The sequence below is a fragment of the Engraulis encrasicolus genome, chromosome 6 (genome assembly GCF_034702125.1).
Source record: "Engraulis encrasicolus isolate BLACKSEA-1 chromosome 6, IST_EnEncr_1.0, whole genome shotgun sequence".
NCBI classification, from domain to species: domain Eukaryota; kingdom Metazoa; phylum Chordata; class Actinopteri; order Clupeiformes; family Engraulidae; genus Engraulis; species Engraulis encrasicolus.
The window spans coordinates 35760869-35773368 of record NC_085862.1 but is presented as its reverse complement, the minus strand read 5'-3'; the positions used below and the strand labels follow the sequence as shown (position 1 = coordinate 35773368).

General features: G+C 45.5%; 1 protein-coding gene across 1 annotated transcript in view; it reads left to right on the top strand.

The window, feature by feature from the left end:
* The window catches only part of cbarpb (CACN subunit beta associated regulatory protein b), a 30961-nt gene extending 25874 nt beyond the window's left edge, over positions 1–5087 (top strand). Inside the window, exons 9-10 of the mRNA XM_063200209.1 lie at positions 107–314; positions 2911–5087. Coding sequence (XP_063056279.1) covers positions 107–314; positions 2911–4624 — 1922 coding nt within the window. The 3' untranslated portion in view covers positions 4625–5087. The remainder of the gene's footprint in view (positions 1–106; positions 315–2910) is intronic.
* Positions 5088–12500: the final 7413 nt, after the last annotated feature.

The following is a 12500-nucleotide window of genomic DNA, read 5'->3' as shown; positions in this document are numbered from 1 at the left end:
CACACACACACACACACTACCCACTCACCAACATACACCCCGCACACGCACACACACACACATACAACACACACACACCTACTCACCCACTCGCCACCCCACGCAGGTTCCCCCAAGAGGCGCCAGTTCCAGCGGCAGCGGGCGGCCAGCGAGAGCATGGACCAGGAGGAGCACCACATCGACCTCATCCAGTACATAGCCAGCACCAAGAACATCGCCTACCACCCCACCCCCAGTGCCAGCGCCAGCGCCCCGGCCAGGGGCAGCAGCAGCATCCTCTCGCCTCTCTCCACCCCACCACCTTCCCTCGGCAGGTATCTTTAATTCCCTCACCATCCATCCGCCTGCCTGCCTGCCTGTCTGCCCACATACTGTGCATATTACACACGCTGACTGGCTGGCAGTGATGGCCAACCTGGATTCAGAAGCTACAATCCAGTGCCACATATTCCAAAAGACCTAGTTTCACCTGTCTCATTACGGCAGGCACCTGTTTGAGTTGCACAGGTGCAAGCAGGTCTTTTAGAATATGTGGCACTGGATTGTAGCTTCTGAATCCAGGTTTGTCCATCACTGCTGGCTGGCTGCATGGCTGTCAGACACATCTGCTGCTGCTGCTGGGTTGCGCTCAGTTCAGTCACATTAACCTGAGAGAGACATTTCATCACAGGTGGTTGGTCCAAGGTCTGTCTCATATATACTGTAGGTGTCTGTAGTTTTTTTTTTTTTTAATCTGTGCTGTAAGGAAATGGAAGTTTCATTAAATGTTAGAGTAATTTCACAGGGCAAGACCTTGCATTGAATTAAACCAATGTGGTAGCCATGTCATCAGAAAGGTGTGTCCCAAGGTCTGTCGCATATGCTGTATAGCAATACATACAATGTAGGGTTTCCTCCTCTGTACTGTAAGGACGTGGAGTGAAGTCAGAGGGGAAGACTGTGCGTTGATATGCACCAATGTGAGACAGCTATATCATCAGAGAGGTGGTTGGTCAAAGCTCTGTCTTAGGGGTGTGCGATATGACGATATTAAATCTAATAAGAAAAAGAATAAGAACAAGTAGAAGATCAAAGACAATCTGCCAAAATGGAGAAATTTTATAGATCGGCCTGGAGTGAGGATGTTTGCTATGTTAGTGTTGTCGTCTTTAGCTTTTATTTTTTACTGAATTTATTATATCCCAATAGTGCACTTTGTCACAGTGTTATCATTGTGTTTACATTTTAGTTTGTTTACAATGTTTATGTTTGTTTAGTTTTTTTCTCTCCGATGGAAGATCGTAATAGAAAACGAAATTGAGATTTTTATGTTTAAAAAATCGTGATGTGACATTTTTTGCCATCGCCCACCCCTACTCTGTCTCACATATAAGGGTTTGTTTCTCTGTAGGCTTCAAGAAAATGGAAGGTTTATTAAATGTTAGACTAACGTCAGAGGGTGGAGATCTTGCGTTGAGTTGCACCAACTTCAGAGGGCCATTTCATTACAACGGTTGGTCCAAGGTCTGTCTCCTACATTAGGGCTGTCTTTCTCTCTGCGCTGTAAGGAAATGGAAGGTTTATTAAATGGTAGAGTAATGTCAGAGGGGAGCGCTGCGCGGTCATCGGGGATCAACATACGAACTGACTCATCCTCCAGAACAGCTTCAACATGAACTCATCGACCCTAAGCGCAGATTATTCTCTCTCTCTCTCTCATCCTCTCTGCCTCTCTCTCTCTCTCTTCCTCTCTACCCTCCACCCCTTCTTTCTTTCTCCTCCATTTCTCTATCTCTCACTCCTTTTGCCCGCTCTTCCTCACACCCCTCTCTCCCCCATTTTTCTGTTCTCTCTTCCTCTCGCACCCCTCTTCCGTCTTCCTCTCTCACGTCTTCTCCCTCACCTTTCTTTCTCTCTCACCACCTCTCCCTTTGTCTTTTTGTTTCTCTCCCTCAGTCTCTCCTTCTCTCTCTCTGCTCTTCTACATATCTCTCTCTCTGCCTTGTCTAAAGTGCAAGTCATGCTCCTCAGCAGCTTTTGATTACTGCCAGTACTCTCTGTAATGACATCTGGTGCCGCGATCCATTACTTCAGAATGTCTGATGAGATGGCTAATGCCGACCCCATCTCACCTACTCTAATGGCTAAAAATCACTAAACACTCGCTGTGAATCTTGTGTTCATGACACTCTACAAACACATTTATGATATTATGAAGGTTCCATCCTGCATTCACAAAGTATGTGAATTATGCATATCTGTCCCAACTCGTGTTTGAGTGTACTGTATTCTGCATTGTAATTTGTGTTTTTGGAGTCTTGCAAATGTAAATGTTGTAGGATATATTACCACTTTAAGGGTTCAGTGCCAAATTAGCATAAGTGACATTTCCCAGGTATAACCAAAACAAATTAGCCTACTTTACTTTGCACTTAAAAATAAGCTTCTGTCCTGTCCTGATTTCACCCAGTTTTGACCTAACATGTCACTTTCAGCCATCTCGGCTGTTGCCAGGTTACAGACAAATATCGCACACACCATCCATTACACATATATTTTATTGCTATCAACGCCTCGGTTGGTCAGACCCTCTAAATGACTGAAGCGACCAAAGTGTGAGCAGTTAAATGCATGTGTACACGTAATCAGTGCTCTAAATTAACAGCAGCCAACCGGACAAATGCTGGTGAAATTTCAGTTTGGCTGCTAGAGGAGACCAAGTTACTATCCACTTTGACCCATTAGTGAGTGCGTGTTTGGTTAGTAAGATTAATATCTAGTAGCCATTTTGGCTGGTGATGAAAAAATGTAATTACATGCAATGCACCCGTTTGATTACTGGTGTGCAAAAGCGTTGTGAACTGTCTCCCGGTTTGTTTGAGCAGATGTTCTAACCCCTGGTCGCCACTGTCCTATCCCCCCGCCCTGCAGGCTAGAGGTGGAGGTGGTGGTGGAGCCTAGCTGTAGCAGCAGCTCCGGGGGTGGCCTGATGGAGACAGAGATGGAGATGGAGAGGATGGAGGCGTCCTCCGAGCTCGCCACGACCACCACAACGGAGGAGCTGGGCTGTCATCGGGAGAGCCCGTCGGCAGACCCCCCGACGCTCTACCAGGACATCTGGACCCTGCGGGCCTCCCTGGAGCAGTGCGTCACCTCCGACCAGAGCAGCAACAACGACAAGGACTCAGTGCGCAGCGACGCGGACAGCGTCTGTTCCCTCGGAGGAGGTGTAGGAAGCGGAGGTAAGCGGGAGGAGAAAGGGGGCTTGCAGAGCAACCCCTCGCAAGACCTCGACGTGGACGACAACATTGAGGTGGAGAACCTGGAGCTCTCGTTGCCCACGACGACGGACGAGAAAGTAAAGGAGGAAGAAGAGTCGGAGCGAACGGGAAGCGGGAAAAAGCAGGACAGTGTGGACTCGGAGAAAGGTAGTGACGGGGAGTCCAGCAACCGGAAGCTTCTCCAGATGGACAGCGGCTACGCCTCCATCGAGGCTCCGTCGCGCGGCCCCGAAGAGATGCGCTTGTTTGGCAGTGTAAGCAGGGGCAGCGGCAGCAGCAGCAGCGACGGTTTGGCACTGGAGCGAAGGCGGTTCTTCACCAGCTCGGGCCACAAGGCCACCGTCTGCGAGAGCCTGGAGTCGTCCCTCTTCGACGAAGAGCTGGAGGACGAGGAGCCGGCAGGAGCGACCGGCGGAACCAGCCAGGGCTCCACGGAGTCGGACAGCGCGGTGGCGTGGTCTCCGTACGGACAGATGTTCACACCGAGGGACACACAACAACAGCAACAACAACAGCAGAAAAGGGATCACCGGGACTCGTCCTCGCCGCACCCGCCGTTCCTGCAAGGGCGCGACTACAGCATCGACGAGAAGACGGACGCGCTCTTCAACGAGTTCCTGCGGCACGACCCGCAGTTCGACCAGCAGCAGGAGTCGCCGCAGCTGCGCCTGAAGCAGCACCGCTCGCGCGTCCACCTGCGCAAGCAGTGGCAGCGCTCCAAGCAGTACAGCGACCCGGGCCAGCGCTTCGCCAGCTCTTTCGACCGGCACCGCGCCCCGCTGCGCCGGGGCGAGAGCGTCAACTACCCGCCGGAGGGCACCTACCACAGCAGCACGCCCCTGCCGCGCATCGTCAGCGCCCCCGACGAGGACAACACCACCTCCTCCTCCTCGGCCACCACCAGCGCTCCGGACACCCCCAAGCCGGACAGCCCCAAGCAGGCGGGCGCCGCCGGGGAGCCACCGCAGCAGCAGGAGGAGGAGGAGGAGCAGAGGAAGGTCAGCCCTGGCAGCAGCGGCAGCAGCTTGGGCACGGCTAAGGACAAAGAGGAGGAGACCTCGTCGCCACCGGGTTCTGCTCCCGCAGGCGAACTGACTGATGGGGGAGAGGAGATCAGAGGACAAGCCGGCCCACCAATGCTGGAGGACCAGCCACGCTGCACCTCCTCCTCCTCACCCCCATCGGAGCAGCGAGGGATGACGGGGGTGTACGGCCCCCAGACCATCACGGCCGAGCTGGCGGACAAGCTGATGGTGGCGAATCTGGAGGAGCGACTGTACACCAGTCTTGGCAGGACCAAGGAGCAGGGTGCGGAGTGCGTGGTGGTGGTCACACACGCCTCCCCTGACCACAGCCCAGTGTAGCATGAACAACCTCCCAGCCACACACGCTTAGCCAACACTTACACGCGCATACACACACACACACACACACACACACACAGACACTCGTATACTTCCACACACACATACTGCCGCCATCTGTCACTTTGCATCGGCATCTACGGTCTCCATATCGCTTGAACAAACAGGAAATTGAAACAGCACAATTCCTGTGGAGCGGGGGGTGTCTCATGATACCTTCTAGCCATGGAAGGAATTCCGAGTTGTCTTGAATGCCGAGATTTTTTTATGTTCATTATTTATTTATTTGACTTCACGGTCATGGAATGGTCCAAAAGTGTAAATGTGAATTAAGTTACTGATATAGAATACCTTTTCATTATTTGACTTGTAAAATAATGTTGCCAGGAATTATGTTTCTGTTCTACTTTGGGTCTAGTTTTTGAGTAATTATCCTGATCCCATGGCTGTATTTACGAGTGATTTTAATCTATACCACTCACCCATCCAACAAGCAAATGTTTGATTTTAATTGTGATTCTTGCTGTGAATATCTCTCTTTCTCCCTCTCCCTCTATCTATCTATCTATCTATCTATCTATCTATCTATCTATCTATCTATCTGTCTATCTATCTATCGATCTATCTATGTGTGTCTGAGCTATGTCATTACTTTAGATCCCGATATGTTCTCTGCACTTGCTAATCCACTGTGAAATTGGGTGCTAATAGACCTTCCAATGAAGAACTGCTGTTTAGACCATGTTTACTGCACTGCAACCCTAACCTATACTTATTACAGGACACAATACATAGCTGCATACTGTCTCTGAGATATAGGAAGTATGTATGGTTCACCGTGCTACCTGTCTCTTTCTAGCTTGGCTCTTTCGCTTTCCTGTGAAGACCTGCGTATATATATATTTTTAAAGACAGCAACTTATCCCGTAGGGGTATTCAAACTACGCGAAGCATTTAGTATAACTTATCTGAATATCGACATACTCATGGGGGTCACTCCCTCCGTTGAAAACATGTCCCCTATTTATTTCCGCATTTGTGGTTGCCATCCACGTTTTTTCAACATAGATTGTTTTGTTACTGTCAACGCTCACTATACTCTTTATTTTGAGAATAGCCTACATCCTTTCTGCTTCCTCTATAAGAGGATTTGTGTGTGTGTGTGTGTGTGTGTGTGTGTGTGTGTGTGTGTGTGTGTGTGTGTGTGTGTGTGTGTGTGTGTGTGTGTGTGTGTGTGTGTGTGTGTGTGTGTGTGTGTGTGTGTGGTCCAATGAATGCAGTATTGTGTGCAAGCTGATTAGCAGCGGAGATGTCATTAAGCTGTATTGCTGCTCACTGGCATCTCACATATTTAGCATTCATGGGTAACAAGACCTGATTGATTCATTTTCCATGCCTCTTCCGTTCCTTTTATTTTGTATTCTTTTCATTGTATGCTTTCTTAATCATACATATCACTTTAAACTGAGTGTCACTGCGTATGTAGGGTATGTCATTTTTTAGTAGCTTATTGCCAGAATGTATGCTGCCCATTCACAAATGTTATTTGTTTCATGCATACGGTATCTAGTCTACCACCACCAAGTATTCATTATGACAAAATGGAACAATGGCAGTGGAAATATACATTTGAAATGTGCACCAAGTCCGCCAATTTGAATTACCAGTCAAAGACATCTTTGGCTGCATAACTTACTGTTCTTTGGTAAGAACAGTAAATATGAGTTTCTTACAAAAAATATTCATGCACACATCAAATTCTGCCATGGGTAGCATTCAATTTGAAAATAATCCACTAACATGATACCTTAAACACAAAGACCATGTTAAAGGTGTATGTCATTCCTTTCCCTACGTGCAATCTTGGGGTTTATGCTTGAGCTTGGAGTACACAGCAGCTTGAGAAAAGATGGAAAAACTGCCAATTCTCAGTGCGACTTTTATTTTGACACATCAACCGCTATTTTTCTTACCCTAGTCCTCTGCAGAGGTGTCAAGGCTTTGTTGGGCTATTACTGTAAGTGCAGTTGAACAGTTTTAACTAGTTTATATTCCAAATGTTGGATCCGCAGCTTAACCAGTGGTGTAGTACCAGACTATACTTATCATGTTTTACTCTGGCTTTGCCAGGTTACGATTTCACAGCTGCCTGGTCTCAGCCCAGTAATGTGGGAAGGGAAATCTTACATACTGAACCTTTAAAGGTAGAGTGTGTGCCATTTTGAATTACCAATCATAGATATCTTTAGCTGTAAAATTTACTCTGGACCAGTGAATAGTAGTTGATTTACTATAGTACTTAGTAAATATTCATGAAAAAGATCAAGCTTGTCATTGGGCAGCATTATTGTGGAATTAAGCGACTAAACTTACACACTGGGCCTTTAATGATGCTTTTCGACCAACCAGGCTCCGCAGCCTGAGCTAAATATAAGCGGTGGATTAACCAAGTTCTTGGTTGGACTTGCCTGTGACGCATAGAACTGCCAACGCCTGGGTATCACAATCCTTTTATGTGCCTACGGACCACTTTATAGAGGGGGATGACCAAGGCATGGGCGACCTTATTTTCGCTTATTAAATTTCCCAGTCAGATAAGACGGGCTTTTCTCGCACGAGGTCCAGAAAACAGACCTCCTCTATTTGTTCTCTCTCTCTCTCTCTCGCTCTCTCTCTCTCTCTCTCTCTCTCTCTCTCTCTCTCTCTCTCTCTCTCTCTCTCTCTCTCTCTCTCTCTCTCTCTCTTTCTTTGTGTGGGTGGGGTGGGGTGGGGTAAGGCCACTATGACATGGAGGCTTGGATAACCATGTCGTTTCCTGCCTTCCTTTGGACTGAACAAAGATACCATTTGTGGACAATTTTGCATGTCTACATGCTGGACATTTGCCACCAATGCTGCCATTGAGTTCATTTGCTATTATCAAATAAAACCGTAGGTCACAATATGGCATGCCTATTCCAAAATTACCTTGGAAGCAATTTTGCACTTAGCTTCTGCCATTCTAGAAATGCTTTCTTATATCTGTCGTTTCTCTCTCTCTCTCTCTCTCTCTCTCTCTCTCTCTCTCTCTCTCTCTCTCTCTGTCTCTCTCTCTCTGTCTCTCTCTTTTTTTCTCTCTCTTTCTCTCTTTCGCTCGCTCTTTCTCTCTCTCCTTGCTTAGCCCGGTCTCTGTCTGCTATGGTGGACTGGTGCCTTCTTTACAAGCACACAGTGTTCTGCAACAATACAGAACTACTGGGTAGTAATGAAAAGATAAGCCTGAGGTCTGTGTATGCATATGCTGTATTGGCCTATATATATTCCTCTCACTTTTTATTTGCCAGATACTTAGGTACAAGCAGAGGCATACAATTTAATTTGTAATCCTTTGAATTGAAACAATTATATTTCTGTCGAATAAGGATCTAGATCTAGAAGGTCCTTCATTTTGTTGTACAGTATACAGTACAGTATACAATACAGCATAAAGAGCAGTCATCATATCACACCCACTGACAGCTTGGTCTGCACCGTGGTTTTACTAACATGTTTGCAGAAGGTGCATTTGGAAAACGACAAATTTCACACGTTGTCACACAAGTGACAGACTGGTGAGGCTTCCTGTGCGGAATTCAGCATCCACGTGGATGAATCATGAGGCATCTATTCATCAAGAGTTGAATAGCATAGAGCCTGATAAAGTGTGTTCACGCTCTGTCTCTGCCAAGGCTGACTTTTTTTTTCTTTGAGTAAATGAAAGCAAATAAATGTACGCTGACTTTCTCTCTCCTTTTTTGCAAATGTTTTGGAAATGTTGGTTTTTAATAGACTAAAACCCAATTAATGGCATTTCTCCCGATGACTCTAGAATGTTTGTTGATTGATCTGGCATTATTTATCATTTTGTATAAAGGATATGTGGGGATCCGAGATAGCATAAGTGTTGTGAATGTTGACCTGGAGTGAAGTACTGAACTGCTTGGTATAATTCCCCTCTCTCTTAGCCACATGTACAAGCACAACTATACTTGTTTGAAGAAACTAGGTCAGCAAGTTGTATATCTGTTGGGGGGCTGTTCATAGATACTTCGAGGTAGCGTGTCTGATGCATTTGATGCATTCCTGTGCATAGTTTGGCATGTGACTCAATGATTTGTTTATCCCTAATTATTTCCCTAGACCATAATACCAAAAAACAATGCTCTGTCTTACAATTGTGTCTGGGAACGCGGGTAGGATATAAAATGTTATCATTGATATTTATATTTTAAGACATAAATTGGGAATCCCTATTTATTTTAGAATTAAAGCCATGGCAACTTAAACTATTTTACCAGGTGAATTACTATGGAAGAAGAAAATAACAATATTTATGTATAAATTGTATTGCAATATTGCATAAATTATTTTAGAAATCGAAATAAATGAACAAAAGGTGTAAAAGTGCTTTCTAAAAACGTATGGCTTGTGTCTACTGAGCCTTGAGGGACCAAACAATGTAAATGTTTATTTTTTGGGTTATGTTTTTTTCAGCTAGTAAATAAAGAGTGATGCAGTATGGGTTGTGTTGAGTGTTTTTTTAATTACCCTTCAACAGCCATAGCTGAAAGCATACAGGCATAGAAAGTTAATGGGTCGTTGTCACCACATACTGTAGGCACAGTCTGAGCTGTTCTTGTTTTGTTCCGCAATTGTGCCACACATTTTCTCTCTCTCTCTCTCTCTCTCTCTCTCTCTCTCTCTCTCTCTCTCTCTCTCTCTGTCTCTCTGTCTCTCTCTCTCTTTTCCCGCCCTTAGCTGTTTACACATAAAATATTCATAATAGCAAGTCAATAAAATAAACATGACACAGTAATTACCCGTTTAAATCAATAAAGAAACCTATGGCCACAGGAAGAGGCGGACATTTTTTTCAGCTGTGTTTCCATGATGCCTATAATACCAGCAATCATAACAGATCCACAGTGGGACACAAAGACACATAGGCTACATTCACCATTGTACTGTATGGACAGATACAGACCCTCTGTTGTATTACAGGAACTGGGGTAGCTGTGGGGTCGGATGACAACACCAACAGAGTCACATAAACAATATTTGTTTATCACCAACATGTGTGGAAAAACAACACTGACAACACAACACGATGTTGGGGCTGGTTGGATGGAGCATGTTGCATCTCTGCCCAGGCTTGCCAGCTGGCACATGCCCTGCCCGGTGCCATGATAAGCTTATATAAATAAATACACCCGGCTCATCATCACACATGTAAAAGGGCAACGGGGGGTGTTGTGTGATGCTGGTGGGAGGTGTGCAATTCTCACTTCCTCCACCCACTCCAATCCACTCCTCTCCGCAGGAGAACAACATCATGCTAAGCAGTCACTGATGCAGATCACGCTCCTGTGGGGGTAAGCACACATAAGTTGAGTTTACTCTCCTCGCATGTCAGAAATAGAATTGATCAACATCACGAATTTCAGACAGCATTAACCACCTACATTCAGACAGATAATTTATATTACATTACATTAGTATTTAGCAGACGCCTTTGTTCAAAGCGACTTACAAGGAGCAATTAGTCAGTGTACAGTTGCAACACTGATAGCATTGTACTACAAAGAGTAAAGAAGAGGACAATGCAAAGAAGAGGACAATGCAAAAAATGCATATTGACAATCTGCACATTAAATAGCCATTTAACAGTAACCTATTAATCATATTCTGAATGTCTTTTTAAGATACCTAATACTTTACAGTGCAAAAACCCATGCTGACCAAGGGCGGTCCCCTCAGTTCTAATGACATGGCTCAAGAAATGCAGTCAGTTGGCCGAGACGCCAAGCCCCAGTGAGGCTGCTTGCGAATGCCTAAGTTGGCTGTACCCTGTGATGCAGGCTGTGGTCCAAGTGCCACAGTCTAGTCCCAAAGTCCTGTCACCCGATTGATAATAAATAAATGTCCTGTCAATATACCCCATTCGTCTAGTCCCAATGTCCTGTCAATAGCCTACCCATAGAGCTGAGCTACGAAGCTAAAAAACTCAGGCTAACGGTTTGGGTTAGGGCTATGTTAACAGGCTGGTCCTGGTGGTTCATTTTTGATAATGCACCCCATATCAACAGAGCAACGACAACCCAAAAACTGGTCCAGTCACACCAAACACCTGTCTAGAACCTGTCGAGTTCTGACTCTATGTGTTCCCTTTGGAGTCTCACCACAGGTAGGTGCTGCAGGCCCCTCTACTCAAGATACTATACATCAGAGGTGTCAAAATTAAATTAAATTCATGGTGTAAGTACACCATCGCCTGACATTACATAGCTGTTACGGCATTTACTCCATTGTACCTAATGAGGTAGATAGATTGCGTTGTGGGGCGCTGTGGCGCAGCATGCTAAGTCCGCCACATTTGGGCTTGCATCCAGGGTTCGAATCCGGCCTGGGTCATTAGCCATCCCTACCCGGTCTCTCTCTCCACATTTGCTTCCTGTCACTCTTCACTGTCCTGTCTGAAATAAAGGTACAGTAACAAGGACCCACCACAAATTTGATCCAACCAGCGCAGAGTCAGCTGATCAGAAGACAAGTACACAGGTCAACTCAGATCAGTTACCTGTGTTGGAAGGAAACCATTTATTTTTAAAACTTTTACTTTTACTTTTGACACACCTGTGGTGTACATATCTATGCTAAGACCAAAAAGCAGCCCTGGCATTATTGACATAGGCCAGCCCATCAGTCCCCCGTCTGCCTGGTACACTATAATATGATGGTCCACTGTCTATACATTAAAGCAGTAGCAATGGGCTGCACCATCTAAATTGTGGGCTGGTCTCTAAGAGGAAAAAAAGCATCAGCCTCTAATGAAAATGCTCTAAGTTGATGATGTTGAGAGCCCTTCAAAAAGACAAGAACATTACCTCAGTCCTCACACCGAAAGTGTTTTCTATTGCCTCCAGTTTCCAAATCGAGTCAAAGGCTGGCTGTAGATAGGAGAGAAGTGACTTCACATCTATAAAGAAGATGACCAGAATATTCTCTGAGTACAAGCTTTTAAGCCGTTGATGCAGGATGCTGCATATGTTTGCAACATTAACCCAGGAGCCTGGAGCTGCATGGACACAGCATTCAGAGTCATGGGATTAGATTTTTTTGCTTAATATGTGGGTATGATAGAGCTGAATTAACACATTCTAATTCAAAATGAGGGTCTTACATTTTAAATGCAACTCATTTTGTGTGTTTTATGTGCTTTTGGGGCTGAGATATTTATCTTTTTATAGGCTGAGGGCACATTTTCCCAAAAAGGGCTGAGGCATTTAGCAGGCATTTTTTGAAGGTACCTCAGGCTTAAATGGGTTAAGGAGTGTTGTGACTGAATATGGCATGCCAGGCAAGGCTCTGACCTTTACATGATTATTGTGGAAGCGGAGCTGCCTCTATAATGTGCTCTGCATTGCCCTATGCGTGCATCGAATTTTACCCCAATGTACAATTGCTTGAATGCGCTGTTGATTTGCAGTCCCATTCAGCAACGACTACTATACGCTATGTCAGCCTGAAACTGGTGTACTGTCTGGAGGGTTTGAACATGACGTTGGTGTGTTGACTTTGCTTCCTATAACCTGTCAGAAAGGGTATCTCAAGCTGACCTTTGCCAAAGCCGGAAACCCTTCAGCCTGCCCATGGGGAAAAGACTACTTGGCTATACAAATCTTCTAAAGTCTTATATAAGAAATGGGCCACTTTTATAGAATGTGCCATATAAGTAACCTCTCATACGGTATATTCCATGTACATTTTTTATGTTGCAGTACCTGGAATGTGCATGTATGCCTTACATATAGGTATAAGAGAAATGAAAGTAAAAGTCCATCTGGGAAACTAGAACTCC